General features: G+C 44.6%; 1 protein-coding gene across 1 annotated transcript; it reads left to right on the forward strand.

Annotated features, from left to right (window-relative positions):
- The first annotated feature begins 559 nt into the window (after nucleotides 1-559).
- On the forward strand, nucleotides 560-23,538 carry LYRM9 (LYR motif containing 9). The gene is made up of 6 exons (XM_041425362.1): nucleotides 560-1,033; nucleotides 10,971-11,043; nucleotides 21,004-21,182; nucleotides 21,379-21,608; nucleotides 22,189-22,281; nucleotides 23,285-23,538. Exons 4-6 carry the CDS (start codon nucleotides 21,492-21,494, stop codon nucleotides 23,300-23,302), a joined length of 228 nt encoding a protein of 75 aa, XP_041281296.1. The 5' UTR covers nucleotides 560-1,033; nucleotides 10,971-11,043; nucleotides 21,004-21,182; nucleotides 21,379-21,491; the 3' UTR covers nucleotides 23,303-23,538.
- Nucleotides 23,539-23,743: the final 205 nt, after the last annotated feature.

Genomic DNA, 23,743 nt, shown 5'->3' on the forward strand with positions numbered 1-23,743 from the left:
CCGCCCACCGCGCGCGGCCGTGCAGAGCCCCCCCCCAACCACGGCGCGGCACCGCCCCCGTGACCCCGCTGGCCAATCACCGCGCGCCGCCGCGCCCGGAGCCGCCGAGACCCCGCGAGATTCCCTCACCTCACACAACCCTCACCCCGGGCGGCCCCGCCTCCCTCACCTTCCTGCCACTCACAGGGGGCCGCCGGCCAATGGACACTGCTCCTGAGCCAAGTCCCGCCCCCGGGACCCGCTTTTCGCCCAATCGCAGCGGCCCATCCAATCCAATTAGCCAATGAAGAGAAACGAAAGCCCGAAAAGAGGTTACTGGGCCAATGGCACTGGGAGGCGGGGCGGCGGCGTGACCGACAGCTCTCCTCACCAGTGGACGGAGCCGGTGGGCGGTGAAGGAGCAGGCGCCCCACAAATCACGGAGCGCGGCGCCGCGTGACGGATGAGGAAGCGGCCGTTCCGCCCGCCCACAGGCGGCAAACGGCCAATGGGCGGAGGAGATCCGCTGACGGGCGGCGGACGGAGCCAATAGCGTCCCGGGGCGGGGTGAGGTGAGGACGCGGCGCGCGCGGGGTCGCTGTGGGCGCTGAGGGGGCGGCGGGCAGCGCGGTGCCAGGCGCGGTGAGGGCGGGCAGCGGCGCCGCGCCGGCTCCCGGCGTGTCCTTGTGCCCTCCCACTGCCCGCCAGCGGCTCCCTCTGTGCCCGCTCTGCTGCCGCCCGGGTCACGGTGCCCTCGGGTCCCACAGCACGGGGGCTGCCCGCGAAGGGCGTGGCGGTCTGTGGGGTTTGGGGCCCTGTTTTCCCAGTCCCTGAGGACTGGAGAGCCGCAAATGCGGGGCTGGCAGCGGGGCCCCTGGGCTGTGGCAGCAGGCGGTGGCACCATGTCGTGCCGTGCGTGAGCTCCCCTTGGCAGGAGAGGGAAATAAAGCGCTGGTGAGAGGCTGTGGATGCTCCCAGCAGCAGCGCTGCCCGCGGCAGTCTCTGCGAGGCTCCCTTCAGCGTGCTCAGAACGCGCTCAGGGGCTCTCCGCGAGGTACGTGTTAACCAGGACCGAAATGTTCTTTGGTGGTTGTTCTGGTTCCCTCACGCTATGAATCTGCATGCTCGGGGACTGCAGTGTCTTTGGGTAAGGCACCAGTGTTCCCTAAAACACAGGGGTGGGTAAGAACTCGACAGTTTTAACACCTTCCATTTTCTCATGTGAATATTAATCATATCTGATTAATAGTTTTACCTCAGGAAAACTCTCCCAGGTTACTGGAGCCTTTCCCGTGGTGGTAGAGTTAAATTACCGTGAGGGTGATGAGGATGATGAGGAGGTTCCTTCAGGTAACTGTGCAGAGGCAGGCAGGGACTGCCGGGGGTCTGCTCCTGCTGTGCTGGGAGGGGCTCACAGCCTCTCCTTCGCTGGCCCTGGCTCCTGTGCGGGCAGGCAAACAGCCCTGAAGGTGCGGTCCTGTCATCTGTCCTTTCTGTTCGTCTCTGGAAACCGGACAGCATCGGGCTCCTCTGCGCGGGGAGGAAGAGAGAGCCTGAATGTGACAGCCTGCTCTGATTCCCAAAACTCTGCAAAATCTTTGCAGGAATGGGTTTGATGCTTTGGGGATACTTTATAACAATGGGGTTTGCGTAATTTTTGCCTGCTCTTTGAGAATGTAATCAAGAAAAGGCTTGCCGGACTGAAGATGGGTTCCTTTGTTAAAGCAACCCATACACAGGATATATATCCCTGTGTATCCCTGGAAATATGGTTACTAATAGTCCAGTCTGCAATTATATCAGAGTTTTGCTGTCATGTCACCATTTTAAAAACAGAGACCGCAAAAATAATAAGCAAGCAAATTTTGGTTTACAGCCATTTTATATTACCTGTTGGAAGAAGAGACAGAATACTTGCTTAGAACTCACATTTGCAGCTGTGTGGTTGAGGTTTCTGTTGAAGCTGATAACAAGCTGGGTCTGAACACAGCACACCCCAAGGGTTCTCCTGCTTTCTGTTCCCCTCAGGCTCTGGGGAGAGAAGGAAGGAAGCTGCTACAGAAGGGCATAGGGCTGTGCTGGCAGTACTAGAAGGCTTTTAAAACTCTCCCACACATTTTCATTATGGACTTTTCTTTTTCTCTTCAAGTAGTAAAAGGGAGCAGTGGCTTAATAGTGTGTATGGGAAGCTGGGTTCTCGGTGAATTTGCAGGTCAGTGTCTCAGTGCCATTATTCAAGTCTAAGCACACAGTGTCACCTTAGCTGTTTGTTCAGTTAGGTACTTTACTGGGTAAATAAGTGTCTTGCCTTAGAAGTACCATGAAAGTGTTGTTAGATGCTGTCATGTCGGTGGATTCTCAGCAGCAGGAGGAGTGCAGGGTTTGCAGTCCTGGCACTGGCACGTGTTTCCTGACGGTCCTTGACCAGATCACTCCAAACCTCACTCCCCAGCTTCCATCTGTAAAGTGTTCATAAAATCTGGGACCCACTTTATTGATTTCAGATGCACTAAACGCTGCAGCCGTGTTGTTCTATTTGCCCTGGGAAGCTGCAGCAGCCCTGCTCAGTGAGGTGAAGCCTGGGGAGGGATGCACTCACTTATCTTGGTGCCCATATGGAGTTCTGTCAGGTGCCAGCCTTGGGTGGCCCACCCTAACCAGTGTATCTGCCTTGCACACTGGGTTCTCAAGCACTCTCAACTGGTGTCCCTGGCCTCTGTCACACTGTGAAACTTAAGAGCTCTCAGTACAACTGCTCTTGGGCTGTCCATGCTGTGAAAGTTAAGGAGGACAAGATCTGGGGTTGATTCATAGGGAAGTATGTGTAAGGAAAAACAGAATGGTAGTAAGGAAAAGATGGAACTTGCAAAGTGCTCGCCTACTAGACCCTTTGTTTCCTCGGCAGAGGTCTGTTACTGCATGTACAAGTCAATCCTGTGCATCAGAAACAGGGCTCACACTTGTTCATTTCTGAAAATGCACAGCTTCGAGTTCAGTCTTTTCTGACTCTTGAGAGATTTGTTTTCCTCTCGGATTTGACACTTGGTTTGCAGGGGTACAGTCCCTTTGACAGTGCTCTGCACACACTCAAGGGATGGCAGACACTTTGTAATCAGCTAGCCCTGTTTCTTTAATGCTCCTCAGCAGTGTTTAAAACTTAAAATTCTACACAAAAGATTGTATCATCTTGAACAATATAAAATGTAGTTGTCCAGTTCCAGACATAACTTGTCAGCATTTTTTTCTTGTCCCACATGAACTAGCTTTGAAAACAGGACTTGAAATGTTAGAATAAGTCTTTTGATCATGTGTTGTGTATGAATGTCCTTCAGCATTTAGGCATGTAGGGGTTTTGTGAACCTTTAATGCAGAAAAAAATAACATTAAGTGGAACAAAGCATAATAAAATGCACAGATTTGTCTCTGATCCACAAAAGGGGTGCTCTGAGCTGCACTATTGATAATTTATCATGTGGGTGTTTGACAAGCCCACACATACCCTGATATAACACTCTGCAGATACAGTCCTCAGTGTTCTGTAACACCCTGGAAATATTTAATTCATAAATCCTGATGCTGGAGCCCTTAAGGTGTCAGAAACATGGTGCTCATGCCTGTGAATCTGAGCAGGTTTGGTTAGTCAGATAAATACCACGCTCCAAATAAACTGTGATCCTAACGTGCAACAGAATAAGCATATACATGAAATATCAAGGGATTAAAATTGCTGTTGGAGTGTGTTAGCCCTTTTCTTTGCAAGGAATCATTTTCCTGAGTTTTTGTCTTTAAAACCTTTTCTCCATGAAACTGGAAAAGAATAAATTCCTCCATTAATAAAATTCAGAGAGAAGCAGTGGAAGGAATATTTTGTTTTAGCTTTGGTTGTGTATAAAGGTTTCTGTCTTAACTTTTGAAGGGATGGCAATATTCCTTCATCTAGGAGGAGGGCAGGATCTGCTTGTCTTGTGGAATGAGGAACAAATCCCTCACTTTAATAAGATAGAGGGAAAAGAATCGAGTAATCCAACCAAGCAGGTGACCTATGGTGAGGCTGTCAGTCAGGCCAACAGGAGAGCTTTCTAACCAGAAGTGTTTTCTTGGGAGAGCTCTGAAGGACACGCTGAGTTCTCTGCTGACTGCAGCATTTAAGCGTGAACTTGGCTTTAAGTGGGAATGCTTAGGGGCTTACAGTTGGTTTTTGTAATAATTAGTCATTTACAAACTTAAGCCTGATTGTTTAGTCCCTTCCTAAACACCAGTTGCAGGAGGCAGAGGGGACATCTTTATCCCCTGCTGCTTTCTGGAGAAAGTGTCAGTTCTGCGGTTCTCTCTGTTCTATTTTCCTTTGCACCAGAAATGACCCTGCTGCTCTTTGTCGACAGTGTTTCCTTTTATTCCTCTCCTGGCAGCTGCTCTTGCTCCATTCTGATGTTGGAACAGCAAATGAATTCCCTCTGAAGCAAATGTCAAGCCAGTAAAGATGTTGCAGCAGCAAGAAAATAGTCTCTGTCTCTGAAGACGGAATTGGAGACCTTTGTGAATGAGATGTTCTTAAAATAGCTCCACAGTGTGTTATCTTCCCTAGAAGGTGCAGAATTGAAAGCATCACCACAAGGCACTTGTCCTTGTGCGAGCAGCATCCCTAAATGATGGGTTTTGGAGAGGGGATAGAAGCAGGCTACTTCCTTTTCCTCCAGGCAAAAAGCAATGCATGATTTTAATCTCATGTGTGATGGTATTTTTATGTTTTTTTCCAAGAGTTGCATTGCTGTTTGCTGCTTGTTTAAATATGTGACATGCTGATTGACCTTGTTCTCCATGATCCACTGTTCCTGAAGTAAACTGGTAGCTGAAATAATGCCAAGCCACAAGTTGAGTAGAGGTGCTCTGAATTACCCTAAGGGGGCTGTGGCCCCTGTGGAGAGCAGAGATTCTCAGCTGGTGAGGTGTGCCACAGCCTGGGTAGGCTGAACTCAGCATTGGGTCACACCATGCAGTTCAGTTCCTGTCTGGATTCAGTCCTGTTGTCCAAGGAAGATAGCAGCTTTGGAAATCTTCCCTTCCATGGAATTTTGGAGTCACTGGTTCAGGTGATGGAAGCTCTGCCTCTGTGGTCAGACAGACAACAGGCATTGGTTGTACATGGAGAATCTGGCTAGTTTAGGAGCTCTTGCTGAGATTTTTCCACCCTCAGCTGGTTTGGGGTGTTTGATTCCCTGGCAGCCTCAGGAGAGCACTGGCCCAGCAGCAGAACACAGCAGCAGGGATGGTGACAGTCCATTGTCCCTGAGCACAGCGCAGGGCTCACGTCTGAAGTCCCACAGCTTGATGAGCCAATGCTCCACGGGTTGCAGGTGCATTTTGAGAATTCATTGTTGTGTTGTTGCTACATGATCCTGTCCTTGAAATCAGATGTTTTTAAGAAAGTCTATCTTGCATATGTGCACTTTGGAGCAAAAAATGCAGGCTGCCCATGTGACGTGCACATGAACTGTTGTTATTTTGTTTGTCAAAAAAATTATTGTAATGGATGGATTTGAGGGTTTGGGCAGTAAAATTAATCCAGAAAAGTCTGCTAAAACCTTTTGCCAGAATCATGAGTAGAATCTTTTACATGCCTGTGAATATCTGAATACTTCTGTTTTTCTTCAACTTGGTGGAAGGGGAATTGATAAGTAAAAATACTAGATGCAAAAATTAAATCTCTAATTGAAGAACAGGGATTTTTATAGCTGTTTCATAATTATATTCATAACATAAGTTTAACTAGGAGAAATGTTAAAGTTTTGACATCTTAGTTTTTCATCTTTTGTGTGAAGGTGGGAATAATTAGCTCTACTGATATAAACACAGTTTTCAGAGGTTTCTCAGTTGTCCTAAGACTACTAATGTTTTTCCTAGTCCTGTTTTTTTGACATAATAATATCTCTTTAAGGGTTTTCTTTACCAGATCAATTCCTTTCCTACCAGGAGAACTAAAGCTTTTCAGCTGTCTGTCCAATTTATCCTTCTGGACTAAATTTCTCATCTTGAGATAACCAGCAGCAACTCTCCCCTCAGGAGATTTGTATCAATTAGTTCTGCATCACTAATTCCTGTGGTATTGGGGGACCAGTGGGTTGTAAAAAGCTGCTGTGTAAACAGTTATGGCTGTTGGGGGTTTCTCTTTACTTTTTTTTGTTTAGATGGGTGCCATCACTGCAGCTCTTGCTCGTGCTTGCCCTGTCCTTGCCTGCGAGGCCGGGCACTGCTTCCCTGCAGAGGGTGTGCAGGGTGTCAGGGATCTCTGGGGGTCCCAGGGAGCTCTGGGGGTGTCAGGGGGGAGCTCTGGGGTCCCAGGGAGCTCTGGGGGTGTCAGGGGGGATCTCTGGGGTCCCAGGGAGCTCTGGGGGTGTCAGGGGGGATCTCTGGGGTCCCAGGGAGCTCTGGGGGTGTTGGGGGCAGGGCTCTCTTGGGCCTGTGCTGCCTGGTGGGCTCTGTGTGCTCTCTGTGCTCTCTGAGGGTGTGCAGGGCTCTCTTGGGCCTGTGCTGCCTGGTGGGCTCGGGGATGTGTGTGGGCTCTGTGTGCTCTCTGTGGGTGTGCAGGGCTCTCTTGGGCCTGTGCTGCCTGGTGGGCTCTGTGTGCTCTCTGTGCCCCCCCGGGTCAGCAGCTCCTCGCGCGGCTGCCCAGGTGGCAGGTGAGGAGTGAGGAGTCACTGCGCTGCTGGGAACGGGAGTGGCAGATGCGGTCTGGCAGGAAAGCAGGTTAGTCTGCAGCTGGAATGCAGGCCCGGCTTCCCCTAATCCCTCCCTTAGCCACAGAAAGGTGGCTTTAATCTATTTGTTCTGCGTTTGGTTGTTTTTTCAGCACTGATCTATCTGCAAATGCCACTGCACTGTTAGTCTGTTTCTATCCGTTTCCCATTAGCAGATGTGTCGGGACATGAGGCTGTTTTCAGTCACTCAAGTCTAATCCCAGCAGTGCTGTAGGATCTTGGGAATTGCTCTGCATTTATACAGAAGTAAATGATGTATAAGGTGTCATTTTAAAGAACCTGCTACCAGCAATTTTAGGATTTTGTTAGACAGCTGATTTTCTTTTTGCTGATGTTTTAGACAAAACTAACTTGATAGGATTATTGGAGGAGGAAAATTAAAAGGACAGAATCATCTAGGAAGCTCATTAAAATGGAAACCCTAAAAAAACTGGGTAATTGGGCATTTATTCTGTCCTCCCCCCTCACTTTATGAGTGGTATTGTATTAAAAGTAACGTCTGCAGGATGATGCTTCAACATCTGTTACTGCTGAAACAAAATTACTTGCTTGTTTTTTCCTCTCTGCATTCTTCCAGCATCTGCATGTGTAGATCTATCGTGTGTATTCTTTCATCCCATCTAACACAGCTCCTTTCCAGGGAAAAGGCATCAAAGGGAGTGGGATCCTCCCTTTGCTTTGGAGGGGGATTCTGCACTGCCGCTCACTTGCATTAGCTCTTGGGTGACTGGCTGTGAAATGAATCGTGTGAGCGAGCACCCAGGGCTGCTCGGGAAGCCCAGCACAGCTTTGGTGCTCTGAGATGTGTTTATGTGGAACAAAGAAGTTCACAGGCTGTCAGCTGTCTGGCTCCTGAAATATCAGTGTCACATTATGTGATTAAACCTATGCAAATAATTCTCTTTATTTTCTGTTCTCAGAATATTTGCAGGGAAATCACATTTTTTAAAAGTATTTCACTCTGAAGATGCTTGATAATTGTGCTGGGATTTAGATTTTTTTTTTTCTTTATAGACTGATTCAATAAATTGATTCTAAATCTAGCTTGCTGAATGTTTGCTATTTTCAATCACTCTGGCTGTGATTATTGTGACAGTAAGCAATATACTTTCTCTAGTTTAAGTCTTGGATATTTGCAAAAATATACATAGTTGCATGTGCCAGTCTTAAAATTCAGTTTATTTACAAGTGTGATGTTTTTCTTTCTCTTCAGTATATGTACTATAAAAATACAATTGCATAAAGGTTCATAGCAAGAAAATGGAAAAAACTTGGCAATAGATTTGAAATAATATTGGGAAACATTTTCTGATCTCTAATCATTATGGTGTTGTGTCTTGCAGACTTGAAAGTAAGCATGGGAAATTTAAGCATGGTAAAGCACGTGATTAAATCCATTCCTATTCAGCAAAATTCTTGAACTTGATTTGAAGCATGTGCATTAGTTATACTAATAACTCATAACTGTCCCTTAAACCCAGCCAGTGTCAGACTGACTAAATATTAGAATTGCGAGGTAAATACTGCAGTAAATAAGATAAATATGGGTGCTGGCTTTGCCATGAACTAGTCAATGGTTTTGACTTCTACAGTCATTTTTATGGCACTTGAAATCAGAAAAGAATGGAAATTTCAACTAATTTTTTAATATGCTGAAATGTATTAAGTTACACAAAAGAATCCATATTATAGTAATCCTGCATATATACAGGGAAAGAGTACCCAGCGTGCATGGCAGATGGTTTCAAAGGAAATCCTCGAGAGCTAGGATTAAAAAGCAATTTTCAGCAAGTTTAAAATGGGTCTCCATATTTGGGTCACAGATATTAACTCTTTCACTGCAAACAAACGAGGGAGAAGTCTGGTCAGATTGTTATGGAAATGTTTCTCCCAGTAGAAGCCGACCAGTTTGTGCTGGGGAGGAAAGGTGTGAGCAGGGCAGTTGATTCTGCTCCTGGTCCTGTTCTCACACCAGTGGGAAGCAGAGTTGTGGCACACTGAGACAGGGATGTAATGCAATAAATGGATTCATCACTCCATGAACAAACATTGGCAGCAGCCCTCTGAAAAATAATGTGAGTGTGTGTGTGGCTTTGGTCTTTGCCCACTGAAACAAATTTCCATAAAGACAAATGGATAAATAAGTTTTAGCATGCTAGAAACAGCAGATTTATACCTGTTTATCTTCAGTAAATTATTAGAAGTCACTTTATTAAAGTGTAAAGACTTTACAGGTAGCATTTCTGTATTCCTTTTGGATATGATGAGCATGTATGATACAGGATAAGTAAGAAATTGAACAGCAATATTGTTGCTGCATCATAGATGTGAATGAACATGGGCTCCCAAGTTTTGCTTGGAAATACGGCTGTGCGTGGAAAGTAAGCCTGTTTTTCTGAAAGATGTTTTAGGGGCACACTAGAATTTTTATGATTTGTTTTGAAAGGTTATATGAAATCAACAGTATCATGCAGCCATTGTTCAAGGCTGCAGCTGTTGGAAGGTGGCATACAAACATGCAGAAATCTTGTCACCAGTCTGATGCACAGAAGGGATTGAGTGCAGGTCAGCTTTGCACTGGAGGATCACAAGAAGGCACTGGGCTTTTAGTAGATAAAAACAGGGCAGCAAGTTGGAGATTATTGGCTTTAACTAACTTATACCAGTTAGTAACCGTGTCAGGGGTGTAATTCACATTTACATCAGTGCTCTTTACACACTTTGGCAGCACAAAGGAACCTCACCTTTGACATGAGCTTTTCTTTAAAAGACACTAAGTGGAAATTCAAGTTAGACCTTAAGCACTGTTTGTCACTGAACAATGAAACAGAGCAACTGATCCTGTTTTATTGTGTTCCCAAAGCTCAGCTGGGTGTATTTGGAGTAGGTTTGGAAAGCTTTCTGAGCCCAGGTGCTTGATGCTCTGCTAAGCAAATTATGGAAGTAACTGCTGGTTTGAATACCAGCCTAAGGAGAAGTTAATTGTGTTGCTCTCTGGGTATTACACTATGAGTTAACAGAGGAGGACTGCACTTCTGAAAGGGCGTGGTGAATCCTGGTGGGATAGCTAACTGCAGGTGTATCTGTTCAGTGCTAATTAACAATGCTAATGAGAGGAGTTCTCTGCTGCACTCGGCCAAGATCTTTATCAGAGGTCCTCTGCTCTCAGAAAGGAAAATTTAGGTGATGGATTAAAATAAGGCAGCTTTTGGTGTTTAGTTCTTATACCACAGCTAGAAAGTGTCAGTGGACTCAGGATGAGCTTTTAAAGTTGAATCTGTTCTTCTGGGTTCCTGTTTCACATTGCCTGTTCCAGTAAGTCTGCCTGTGAGCATCTTGATATGGCCTTCAGAGGGCAAATACAAGTGCTGACATTAGATACCAAAACTTGAACATCCCAAGCTGTTGTCAATCATCATATGTCACCAAGTTCTGCTACTATTAAATACTTGGGGGGAAAAAAAATCCTCTGTGGCAACAGCTGTCTTTGATCCATGTGTTTGTAAATGTGCTTGAGAGTTTTGCCTTAGATTTTTCAAAGACTTGTATCTTTCAAAGGGAGGCAAAACAGATCAGTTCAGAGTCTCTGTCATTGTTATCTTCCAGGACTTTTGTTTTAAGTAGTTTTTGAAAGTCTCTGTGACAGGATCTGAGATAAAACCTGATCCAGATGTCTTTGGATAGCCAGAGAAATTTGTTTGCTTGACTTGAACAAACTTAGGAGAGATTCTAAATAAACAAATTAGTGTTGGCTTTAGAGAAGGAGTTGCTTTGCTTTACTCACTGTACAGTCGTGTATTTGAGAAAAAGCAGTTTCTTGTGTGCTGTCTGTTATTGCCTGGATCCAAAGCAGTTTTTTGTATGGAGAATACTGTAAAGTGATTATTATGTCATTGTAGAGTTCTCAGTGTGAGAAACTGTGGTTCTTTAAAGGAGGCAAATGCGTTCTTACCTCCAGCAACTCTTATCAGGAAATATTGAAGGGTCAGTTCTCTCTCTGCTTAAATCTTTTTGTAGGGTATATTTTTTAAAGCTTTTTGGAGTAGATGACTGAAAGCAACCACCTGTTCATGTTGAAGCCATACATTCACGTCTGATGTGACTGGTCAGACAAAAGTGAAAGCTCCCATAGGGATAAATTGAGCTGTGGATGGGCTTCTCAGCACTTCTTTATTAATGGCACTTCAAGGAGTGAGTTGAGGAGAAACAGATAATGAAAATTGATTCTCTCTGCAGATCTCTTGCTTACTTCTGGACTTGGACAGGCCTAATCTGTGAAGATAATTAAAGTTCCTCTACTGTGGATGCTGTAAGTGAATTTTTCATTGTGTGTCTTGTATCTGGTTGAGAATATGCACCTGAAGTATCAGCATTGACCAAAATATCACGTAGAGAGGCTAGAGGGCTGAAAAACTTGTGAATGAAGAATGTTCCCATTGGCAGTGACACAGAGTGGTGGCCCTGGCTGTCAGTCAGCATGGCAGTTGAGTTCCAGGTGCCATGATAACATAGCGGGGTGTTTCCAATACCTTTTACTATTCAATAGACTTCTCCCAGAAGAGGCCTGCCCACTTTAAACCTGACCCTGAGGCAGCAGAGTCTTTGGAGCATCTGGGACAATGCCCTCCCTAGAGCAGGCAATGGGCTGTAGCTGGCACTGCAGGGAGGCAGAGGGTGAGTAGGAGACTGGGAACAGAATGCCATGGCTTTGACCTTGTTGCAGCATCCCTTTGGTATCCATAGGACACGGTTCTCTGTGGGTTAATGGTCACAAGTGGGGGGAATGACACATTTCTTATTTCTGCGAGGGTGTCTTAAAAACATCTGATATTCTTACACCAATGAAAGCATGCAAAGAGCTCTTCAGATCCCCATTTTCTCCCCAAAGCTGTGGGAACAATTTTCTGGCTTGTAGAACAAAGAAGTTGGAACAGATGACATAGCCAACATCTGCACCTGGCTCACGGAGGAAGCGAATTTTTGGCATAGAAGCCGAGCTCCCTTCTGCCAAGAGAGCCGTGCCGATGCAGTTGTTCAGGGATGAAGACGGCAAAATGTCTTTTCCTTATTGACTCACCAAAGCAATTTTATTGATCTGTCAGAGTAAAAAAATTCTTGGGAAAGAAAATGTCTTTACTTTTAAATATCAGAGTTTAGTCAATGGTTAATGAGCAATGGTTAATGAAATGCCGTTAAGATTTTGGTGGTGTATCACTTCAGTTCCGATGGCAGACACATCACATATGGGTTGCCATTTTGATGGCTTTGAATGGTAATCTGACCCATAAAAACTGAAGCATAATATGCAAACTGATTTTTTTCTGGCCTGCCCTGTTCTTGGTGCCATCTGTGTTAGGATGGAAACGAGCCTGCTCAAAACGTGGGCTGCCGGTTTTGAGCTGATCACAGATGGGTTTGAAAGAATAGCCTTGTGTGCACAAGGAGAGGGAAGATGCTCCTGAGCAGGAAGTTTCACTTGAAACCATATTATGTCTGCTAAATCCTGTGGCCTGTGGAACAGCTACCAGACCTTTCCCTGAATGCTTCATATGGATTAAGTAAACTAAATTTACCTTCTAAATATCAAGAAAACCCCCACAACTTCTAAATATTTCTCTTCTTCCACTACTGTGTTCTACTGCTGTCATCAATAATGGAACAGAGTACAGAAAGCTGACATTACCTGACCCTGTCAGGTATTTGCTATGCATCTGTTCAGCAAAACTAGGCACAGTAAATTATTTCATGAGTTTTGTAGATGAACTTTAATCTGTAGTGTGAATCCTGTTGAACTTACAGGATTCAGGCTGCTGTTTCTGGATTTCTGTCTTCAGCAATTAATAAAAGTCTGTGTTGTAGGTGAAGGTGAGTACCTGTCCTCTGCTGTTGCATCTCAGATCAAAAATTCATGTATTTAAGTGCCTAATTCTCACTGTGGTCAATGAGATCTTGGTTTTCTTCTTATGTTGAGAGAGCCTGTGCTCTAAGTTAGAGACTGACTGGCCTTATCTTACATGTAACCACAAGTGTCCTGGTACTATTTATAATCCCAAGAAACGCATGAAATAATTTTCACAGGTTAGGAGTATGGTGTACAGAACTCTGATTTCTTTTTTTACCTCTTTAAATCAATGACATTGTTTGAGTGACCATTTCTTTGTCAGAAAGGAAGCCTGTAGAAGGTGGCACTCATTGATGAGTTTCTTGGTCGTGACACACTTGAACATCCCTCTCAAGACATCTTGAAGCCTTTTATTTCCAGGCTAAATAAACACCAATTTCAGCAATGTCTCATCTACTCCCTTTAATTACTGCTGCTGAGAGAAAGTTTCTGCCAATGCAAATGTGCTATTTTGTCATGTCACATCAAATTGCATCAGCCTTATATTTAGGAACAAAAAGAGTGGGAGGCTGAGACAGGATGTGGCTACAAATGGAACCAAAGGGTTTTCTTAAATACAGGCTGAAAATAGACAATCGAGGCAGTGATGCTTTTTCAAGCAAAAACCCATGAAAGGGAAAATGAAGGCTGTGACGGCAGAGCAGGGCTGGGGTGGGCAGAGGGAGTTCTGGGGGCGGCGGGGGGCTGGCAGGCGGGAATGCTGCGCTCCTCACTTGCGCAGACACCCCGCTGTGTCAGATGGGCACGAGGTGCACTGGGGCTCTGCAAGCCCACAGCTCCATGCTGTGTGCTGCCCGAAGGAGGGAGCTGTGCTTCCCTCCAGCCTGTGCCTGCCCTTTCCCGAGGGTGTCTCCCCATGCGGCAATAACTCGCCTCTCTAAACGAAAGACTGTAGGAAAGAGGCACAGACAAAATTTGAGTGGCTGTCCAGATAAGTGTCAGAGCCTTTGAAAAATCCCTCACACCACTTTAAAATGTAGTGTCTCTGCAGAAATAATATTTTTTAAAACTTTTTCTTTAGAAAACATTAGCATCTTCCTCATGGAGAACGCTTTTTGCCCCTGTTAAAACGCTTTTTGCCCCCTCAGTATTGGGCATAAAAGGATCTGTTGAAATCAAATGCATAAATTATGGATGTAATGGAGCTTGCTTTGAACTGATGAGTCTGATCAGAGCCTGGTGGCAATTAAATCGAGTTCTGAAAGATCAGCTGTGTTTGAGAACCAGCAGAACTCAGGGAGGAAGTGATCTGGGGGTGTGTGAGCAGCACCTACTTAGCAAATTGGAAAAATATTATTCATTTCTTACATCTAAGCACTTGGAATCTCTCCTCAGAAGCAATTGGTGATGACAGAGGTAATATTTTTATTCTTGTCACCAAGGATAATGAAAATGTGGTAGAAGCTTGGGAGCTTGTGTATTTACAGCATGGTGACAGGGGTGAGTCAAGCAGCATTTCAGGCTGAAGCCAGAGAGCAAAGGCACCCAGGTCTGCATGGCTGGGTGTCACTGCTCCTGCAGGACTGTAAAACGTGTGAGTGCTGCTGCCAGTTGTTAAATTCCTTACAAGAGGAAAGTCCTAACCGTAGTGCTAAATCCAGGCACACAGTGCCACTGGAGGGGAAGAAGGCAAGGAAAGTTTACCTGGGGCTTTCCAGCCCCACCTGCAGCGTGTGGGGCTCTGTCCTGCCCGGGCTGCAGGGACAGCCTTGGGGCTCTGTCCTGCCCAGGCTGCAGGGACAGCCTTGGGGCTCTGTCCTGCCCGGGGCAGGGGCAGCCTTGGGGCTCTGGACTGCTCTGCCCTGCTGGGCTCGGGGTGCTGAAGGCTTTGTCTGACCCTGGAACCAGCCAGGGCTGCTTCCTGCAGGGGGAGGCAGCAGGGCACAGGCCTGAGACGTTCTGGTGCTGCTTCCAGCATTAATTTGCATAGAATTCCTTGGATTTCATTGCCATTTAACCCACTTCCCAAGACTTAATCACATCTGATTTTTGCTTCCACTGGCATTTTCTTTTCTTTTTAAACACATAAGCATTAAAAAACCCTCAGTAAAAATGTGTGTATTTTCATAGCAAGGAAGGCATTTCTGTAATACTCTTTCAAAGCAAATCACAGATATATTAAATGGGGGAGGAAAAAGATAGATGTTTGATTTTTATAGTTGGGGTTTGTTTGTTTTGAACTGAATAAGTCTGAAAATCCTAGATAAAAACTGCAGATCAAATGAAAATACTCCATAAGCAGCATCCTCCAGATTGTTCCTCAAAAAAAACCACCCAACTGACAACACTACAACAGAACAGTGTTCTTAATTAACATCTTCAGTTAAAGGAGAAGCATTGTGGATCTCTTAAATGTATTATTAAATCTTCATTGTTTAGGTAATTGGATGGGGACAGACGCTTGTGCTGAGTGCTATGTCAAATTCGTCAGGGCCTGCTGTAATTCTAGTGCACTTGCTGGATTTCACAGCTATTTGTCTGGGTACAGGGGTAATTTGGAGGGTTGAGTGAAGCCAGATGACTGTAATAACTCATTTTGTGTCTTTGACTCAGTTTGGGGGAAAAAAAAGATGCTATTTATAGGGTATTTTGTATTGTTAAGACTACTGTTCTTCCTGTCTCTCAAAGTTTCTCTGGGTCGCTGTCTCTGCTTCATCACCGATAATTATATCAAATTAATTCAGCATAATTGAGTTAATTATTAGCACTGGAGGTTACCACCAGGACTTCAATTGAACCAAAGCTTTTATCCCCCTTTTCCTGAGGTTTCACCAAATGTAAACAAACCAGAATCAGGGGTGAAACCTAAGGCAGCTCCATTTCCATCAAACGCTTTTGCCACTCAGAATTGTCCTGCCAGGCTCATTCACTCAGGTGAGTATTGATAAATGCAAAGGGAAAAGAGTTCAAGAGTTCTCTCTCACCCCCCTTCACCTCTGCCAGAGCTCTAAATGAGTGCAGTTACTCAGTAGAGTTGTGTGTTGTGTGTAATCAGTCACGAGTGAGCCCTGTACCCCCGAGAGCAAATCTCCTGGGGGTTCTCTTCTCACTGCCCACATCTTCCTTTTCCTCAGATTGCCTTTGAGCTAGACTAGGTCTTGGAGAGTGACACTGAAGTTTTGGGGAAAACTTGAGCTGTGGCTTTAAGAGCTCAGAAGTGTCCCAAGACATGGCAGGATCTGCCCCTGATTAGCTGTTGGTATGGAAACAATCCCTGATTAGTGAGCTGGGCCGATCCCCCTAAGAGGCTAAAGGCTCCCAGACTTACACGTCCTGTAATACTGCTGCTTATAAACACTGCTCCCAGGAACGTGGATTGTGCTCAGGATGTGGTGGCTCAAATTCATCCATGGTTTAATTCCACCACAGACAGGGTTTATGCCAGGAAAGGGGTTGGCTCAGATTATTACTGTGATTGAGAGTGAAGGATTGGCAGATGCTAGATTTCGGCAGGTGTGGATTTGGAATAATAGACATTGAGTTGTTCCTGACACTGCTGTGAAGGATGATGTGAGTTGGGAAGGACAACTCCAGGATGAGGTGTAGATCCCAGGGCAGGGCACGAGCCCCATCGTCACCATCCAGGGATTATGGGCACAGCCAGGGCTGGAAGGGATGTGCTGGGGCAGCAGGAAAAGGAGAGGTCACACTGCACAGGGTTTATTCCCTTGTAGGCTGGATGGGATGTTTGCACTAAAGGAAGGCTCAGAGGAGTATGTTAGGTATTTTTGGTTTAAAAAACCAAATGTTTTTAAATTAATAGTGTGGATCACAGTGACTTCTTTTGCTGTTTGAAATTCTGACTCTCCACCTTTACGAGTTTGTCAACTCTTGTACTTTCCTAAGAGGAGCTCTTTCTGCACTGACAGCTCCTTGTTTTACTGTCTTGACTTTTTCTTGAAAAAATGATACAGTTGAATTGCCTGAGCAAAGTAAGCATGTGTTAAAGAACAATGGTAAAATAAACTTTAACCAATTTCTGTCCTTCCTGAACAGTGAGAAACCACTACAAAACGTTAGGTAAGACTTACTGTTCTTCCCATGCTTGTCTGAGCCATAGTCCACAGAGTTAATGTGGTCATTAATCAGACTGCATGGTTTTGCTCTTCAAAGGCTCTTCCATGCCTTATGCTGCCAACTGGGTATCTGTCTGTGAAGAGCAGTTGTGGCAGCTTATTTGGTGCCCAGTTGGATGTTTCAGAAGGTGATACAACCTCAGCCAGAAAGCTGTTGCACTAACTGACATGAAGTAGTTGGGAAAATCACAATTGCTGAACTGGAACTAAGCAATGGATCATTTAAAAATACAATATTTACAAGAAAGGAATGAACAGGCAATTTTGGCTTAAAGTTGATAACTCAATTCCTATTCAGGCATGATCCCAAAGGTAAATACGTACAGATTTGGCCACTGTGAACAAAATTAATTTTAACAGCAGTTGAACTGAGCAATTCAGAGCTGAGAAGAAAAAGTTCTTTTGAGACTGTGCCTTTCAGAATTTCCTTTAAGCTGGGAGAATCATTTTCAGGAGAAAAATGTGGAGAAGTTTGAATTGCACCTAAACCAGGAAGGTTCCTGTCCTCACTAGTGAGTATGCACCAAAGAATGCTACTCTAGTTAGTCTGATCATGCTTATTAATTATACAGAACAAGGTAATCTGGCCTCAGCATGGGCAGCATGTTTCCTCATTGGTGTAGGATTGCAAAAGCCTGAGTGTTTTATTTGCAGTATTGCATGTCTGTGCTGTGTGATACCAAACCAGGCTGTAAGGTAAGACATCTGCCCTGTGGCTTTGGTTAATTTATACAAGTAGTCATTATGCCCAGCTCTAGCACTCTTTGTCATTCTCCAGTTTTATCAATTACAATTCTATATTTTGTATTTATATTATGTTTATAATTTATTATGTTTTATATTTCTAAACTGGTGACATTGTTGAATAGCATTAGGCCTGATCCTGATGCTGTAGGACTGCATGAAGGGTGTCCAAGCAGTGGTGGTTCCTTGTCAACAAAGAAATCTTCAGATCTGTCATTTGCCAGTTCTTAACCCTTCATGTGCTCTACAAATATTGTGCAAAGCAAACTTTACACCGCAGGGCTGTGCCCCCCAAATTGTTCCGCAGAGCCACCTGACATTGCTTCTGCCTCGTGCATCCATCCAAGCACAAAGGGGAGAGGAGCAGAAATAGAAGAGAGCAGGCCTGGCTACCATCACTCCTGCGAGGGGACTTTGCAGCCCGTGTTTGGAAAGGACAAAAGCGTCAGAAGCGATCACATCAAAGCCGCGGTCTCGGCGAGAGCCGGCGCGGCTGCTGGGAGCGATGCAGCATTGTCCGTGCTCACCCGCACGGCAGGGCTGGGGCTGCAGGGCTCTCCGTGCCTGTGAGCAGGCAGGGACGGATGGACAGACAGACACTGGCTGCTGTGCCTGGGCCAGCAGAGCCCCTCTCCCTGCCCCGGACCCACAGGCCTCGGTCTGGGACACCTGGCAGGGAGGATGGATGTGACCAAAGAGGAGGAACCTTCTGGGTAGCAGCAGTCCACTTGGGTGCCTTCCTGGACTGATGTCACAACATGAACTAAGATGTTTTGTGGTTAAAGAGGTTTCAAAAGGCTTCGGATTTCTTTGTTATTTTGGTATTCTTATTTTTCCTGAGATCGCGAGGTTTGGCGAGGATGGGGAATCATAAATTCCTGAGTCAAGACTTCTGAGGGTGTAATACTTCAAAGTAGTAAAACACATCTCTAGCCAGTATACTGGGGAAAGAGGGCTGAGCAGGAAGGAGGAGCCAACCTGTAAACAGCAACAGCTCAGGTAACTCTTGCAGTCCTTTAATTAACACTTCTAGTCTCTGGAGCCCAGCTTTGGTGGCTGTTTAACTACTTCGGAGGGATTGGGATCATGACTGTTGAACTGTGGGGATTTGCTTGAAAACCACAATAGCAGAAAAAAAAGTAAACTGAGAGCAGTGGCATAGTGTCAGCTTCATCAGGGTTCTGCTGTGCACGGGGTCAATTGCCAAACCTGCTAATGCAGAGAGAAGATTAATTGGCTTTGGTCAGCCTTTGCTTCACTATCTGAATATCATTATCAGGAATGTAAATGATTATGCAATGCAGAGAAATGCCACAATAGTCTCAGTGTCTCCTTTTATACTTGTCTCTTTGTGAACGGGGCTTTATCTAAATGCAAATGTGATTTCAGCCTTCTGATTAGGACATTATACAGTCATCCATTCCAGAAAAGCACAATTAGCGGATTATTTTATTTCTGACTCAACAGTTCTTGGTGTAGATAGTTTGTTTGTTGTGCTGTGCACGATATTTAAGTTATCACAGGGAGATTTACATTATTAGTCAGGATTTTAGCCAGATTTTGTGAAGTTGAGGGTTTTTTGCGTGGCAGATAAAACTGGTAACATTTGTGGGATTCGAGGGGAGATGTTTTCTGAACAAAAGGCAACAGTGCAGATTCTTACTGTGCTTCATTGTCCTTTTTGTGCCGAGGAAGGGGCAAATCACAGGAGAGGCTGTGCAGATTCTCCAGTGCATCGGGGTGCACAAGAGCAGGGTGTAGCATTACCTGTTGCCAGGTGTGCTTGTACAGGGCACCAGTATCTTAGAACTTAACAATGGGCAGATCTTGAGATTATTTCTTATTAAATAGCCACTTTACCAAAACAGCTATGAAGTTTCCCATGTGTTGTGGTAGATTTCCAGTGAAGATTTCAGTGGATGAAGTTACATCCTAAGAAAAACATAGATCTTTGGTGATAAACTTCCCTGTGAAGCTTGTCCACATTGCAGCATTTGTAGCATTTTTGGAGCTGTGAATCTGGCAGAACTCAGGTGGTTTGGTTTTTTAATTTGTATATGAGAGCCTCATAGGATAATAGGTGGGGTGAAAATTTCCATCTTCAAACCTTTTAGAAAGTCCAGTATTTATGAAAGGCAAAGGATGAAAAAAATTCATCCATGCAAATGTATTTGTCACACAATTTGAATTCAACAGCTCATCATTTTCCTATGAAAAATTACTGCAGTGGAAAATTCCTAATTATCTATAGTGAAACATTTTCAATTCTATTGATCAGCTTCATCTTTCCATATCCATATGTTTCCATGACTGGTTCCTTCCTCTCTCCCAGAGCTGCTTTTCTGTGTGCTGGAGCAAGCTGTCCTGGACAGTCCCAGCACAAGAGGGATCTTTGCATTTGTGACAGGAAATCTATTGCACCACTTAGGTTTAATTAGAGCACAGTGACATATGATGAGTTTACACATCAAAGCCTAGAAACAACTTCACAAATTGGCTCTGGTCCCAAAGTGTATTTTGGGATCTGTATTGAATTTTGGGATGTTTCAGTGTATTAAGTGGGAATATGTGAAATGCAGGGTTGGGTTCTTAGGGTCAGGGGAATTATACAAATTCTTACCAGCCAAGAATATAGCCAAAAAAACTTGTGTGCAAAGTTAAATTTAGGTTCAGATCAATTTGAATCCAACTACATGTTCCAGTTTTCTGTAGTGGATGATAAAAACTTCTCTCTCTCATGGAGAGAAGGGCAGGGAATAACTCAGTCTATATGTTAGGAGTCACATTTTGGAGCTGCTTGTCTTTCTGCTGCTTGAAGGGGAATCTGGGATCTCCCGGCTGAGTGTCGGCCGTGTAATCACCTCCCCTGCCTGAGTGCCAAAGTGAAATGAATCCAAACCAAAAATGCATGGATTTAATGCCCAGCATAGGTTTCACTGCAAAGAGAAAAGGGTATTTTGCAGAAAAAAACATAGGAAGAAAACAAGAGATGAACGTGTTGAAGCTTGGTGGTATTTGGATCCCATTATGATGGACATTTATAGGTGCATAGAGAGGAGAATTTCCCCACTGCAACAAGATTTAGTCTGTGCAAATACACAGCCCAGGCATGTAATAGCTGCCGTGGTGTACTCTGAAATACATTTGGCTAAAGGACTTAAATTACTTAAGAAAAAGGAAAAAATTATTTCAAATAACGAGTAGGTATCATGAGTGCTAAAGCAATGGCATGCACCTACTTCATTATTCAGTTGTTTATTTATTATCTTTATTCTTAAGAGTAATGATGTAAAAAGTGCCTTTTTCCCAATGCTAATTTAGTTCTTTGCAGATGGCAACCATCTGTTAAATGACAAGGCATTTACAGTCTTTGATTAGCACTTTATAGGACTTGGATGGACTTACTGTTACGACATGTAAATATAGTTATGGAAGTGAAACTTGGTAGATTTGTTCTTTTCCTGTTGCTATTACCAATACATGTAAGATTTCAGACCTAACAATGTTTCTTTCTCTCTTCTCCTTTATTTATCCATGTTGTTTCCAGGTGAAGCCTTGAAATTCTTGACAGAATGACAAAATAGGAAATACTGTTAAATTCCAGCGCCATTTGTAGCCATTGTGAGCGTCCTTATTCTAAAAAGACACCGTGTGGATGAACTCCTCGGGATGCTCGAGGAAAGCACTGAAGTTTGAAGGACTTCCAGGATCCTGGCTGTGACACAGGTTTGGGTACTCACCGAAAGTCACCCACCCTGGCAGTCTGCCTGTAAAGCACTGTGGCCCACGGGGCTGTCCCCATCACGGGGGATGCTCCGCACTTTGTGCTTTGCTCCCTTGAGCAGTACAGCCACCCCGTCTGTCCAGAAACCCAGCAAGCTCTCACTCATTTCACGCTGGGGTTTTTCTGGGGTTTCTGCAGGTTCTGCTGCCGAGCCTCAGTGTGCCGGCCCTGCTCTGGCTGCTGCTGTAACCCGCGCTGTCGGTAACGCTCCCGGCGGCTTGCCGTGTGTTGGCGAGCCCGGCGGCCCGGCCATGTCCCCGCTGCCCGAGGTGCGCAGCTCGGTGCAGCTGTACCGGTACCTGCTGCGCTGCTGCCGCCGCCTGCCCGCGGGCCCCGTCCAGCAGCACTACCGGCACGCCATCCGCCAGGTGAGCGCTGGGCTCTCCTGCAGCCTGGAGACCTTGGTGCCTCTGCACGGTTGCAGGGGGAGTGTGTGAAGGACCGTTTGTTTTTGTTTGCTTTGAATCTGGAACCTGCTTTTCTTGGCTTTCATCTCTAATTCTTGTGTTAGTCAAGAGAGTGAGCAGTCATTACTTACTCCATCCCATAAACACATATGGTGAAACCTACTGGTTCCATGTCAGTCGTTTATATACCCCCCACTGGGGGAAATCTCATCTGACTGTTCGTATTCTATTCTTCATATGGAAGTAATTTCATGCCTTTGATCATACCCGTTGTCCTCTTTCTAGTTTTAACATACCAGACAATTTAAATTGTTCCGAATTGAAGTTCTCTGGGGTTTTTGTTGTTGATGTATGAAAGGAGTAAGACACTTAACATGAAATTCCATATGACCAGATTTGTTATGGCCAGGTGTTACAATATGTAGTTTTACCTTTTTAGACCATCAGTTTATATGCAACAAATATTTTTCTGAGATTTAAGTGCTACCTTTATTTTGACAACTGTTGTGTTGACAAGTCAGTGACACTTGGAATGTTGCAGAGTTTCAAAGTCCATGCTGATGAAGACGATCCTGAGCGAATCCAGCAGATCATTAAGAGAGCCATTGAAGATGCTGACTGGGTGATGAATAAAGTAAGTGCTGCATTTTGGTTCCAGTTCAGAACAAAGAAGAAAACATTGGAAAGCAAGTTCTGAATAGCGAATTGTTGTCCTGGATGTTGAAGTGTCTGGTGAAAGGAAATACCCAGGCAGGAGGGATCTCTGATTGACGTTTTTTGTTTAAAAATTCTCTTAGTCAGTATAAACTAATGGTGGAGTTTTTTCAGAACCAGTAACAATTTAGGTTAGTCTCTGTGTAAGTCTTTGTTTCTGTGAAAAATTCTATTAAATAGCAGTGGTGGCTAGTATCACTCTATTATAGGAGAAAAAATTAAAATACAGCATTTTGCAAGCCACATCTTGCTGTGCATCATCTGCTTTCCTAACAGCATCTATCCTCAGACAATTTACTTGAACTTCCAGAACTGCTGTTGCTTTTCCTCAGACCTTGCCCGTGTCTGCAGAGATCGGGGCAGACCACACAGTGGCAAAGCTGTGGTGCTTTGCCTGTGCACAGCTGTCACCCAGTGGATCTGTGCTGTCACACTGGTTTCTCAGATGGAAGAATGAGGATGGTTTCCATCAGAATCTGAGAGTCACCCGTGCTTCCTGGGATTTCAGTCTGGCCGGGGAGTGTGATACCTTAACATGGTGTATAATGAAACAAGTCAAAAGTTCAACTTTCTCTCTAAATACCTGTGATTTAATTTACTAAGTGACTGTTAAGTCCTTCTCTCTGCCGGTCCATGAAATCCAAATGAGAATTGTTACAGGGGTGAGCACGGATTAGTCCCAGATTATGATATTTTAGCAGTAACCAAATCCCAGCAGGTACAATCTAGTCAATAACCGTGCCTGATTTATTGTTTTATACTGCAAAGGGAAAACCTACCAAATTTCAATCTAACTTAAAGAAAATGGACACAAATTTATGTGGATCATGAAGAAGAGTTGTAAATCCTTGTTGGTATTAACTTTTACTTAGTTATGTGCTCTTTTCCACAAAAAAAAATTTCTTTTTTTTTTTTTTTTTCAGTATAAAAACCAGAAGTAGAAGAGGAAGGATGAAACCAAGGAGGACATTGGTAAACATCCTTAGAGGACTTGCAGTCAAGCCCAGTACTGTATTAGAATTATTGCCTGAAGTTTTGTCTTGGATAATATAAATACAATAATTTACATTTCACTGGGATGTCATGAAGCTAAATTAATATTTCTGAAGAAATTAAATTTTGTAAATTGCCTTGTATAATCACGAACTTCTAAGTTAAAGCCCAAGCTTGCCTAACATTTGAGTAACTTATTCCATTATACTGTTAGGCCTGGATCAACCCTAGCAGTGCCTGATATCGCTTGTAGTGTGGGTTCTTTGGGGTGAGGTTCCCCTGCATCAGTCACCGTGCATTTGGGGACATTTCATCCTCTGTGTGTGTGACACTGGCACTCTGCTGGGACGGCCGGCGTTGTCAGAGTGCTGCTGGGTGCTGTGCCCTGT

This window comes from Onychostruthus taczanowskii, unplaced genomic scaffold (genome assembly GCF_017590055.1).
Source record: "Onychostruthus taczanowskii isolate IOZ18803 unplaced genomic scaffold, ASM1759005v1 scaffold89, whole genome shotgun sequence".
In the NCBI taxonomy this organism is placed as follows: Eukaryota; Metazoa; Chordata; class Aves; order Passeriformes; family Passeridae; genus Onychostruthus; species Onychostruthus taczanowskii.

Coding starts and splice junctions, on each gene's coding strand:
- LYRM9 (XM_041425362.1), top strand. CDS start 21,492: ATGTCCCCGCTGCCCGAGGTGCGCAGCTCGGTGCAGCTGTACCGGTAC. Junction 21,609..22,188: donor ACCGGCACGCCATCCGCCAG/GTGAGCGCTGGG, acceptor GGAATGTTGCAG/AGTTTCAAAGTCCATGCTGA.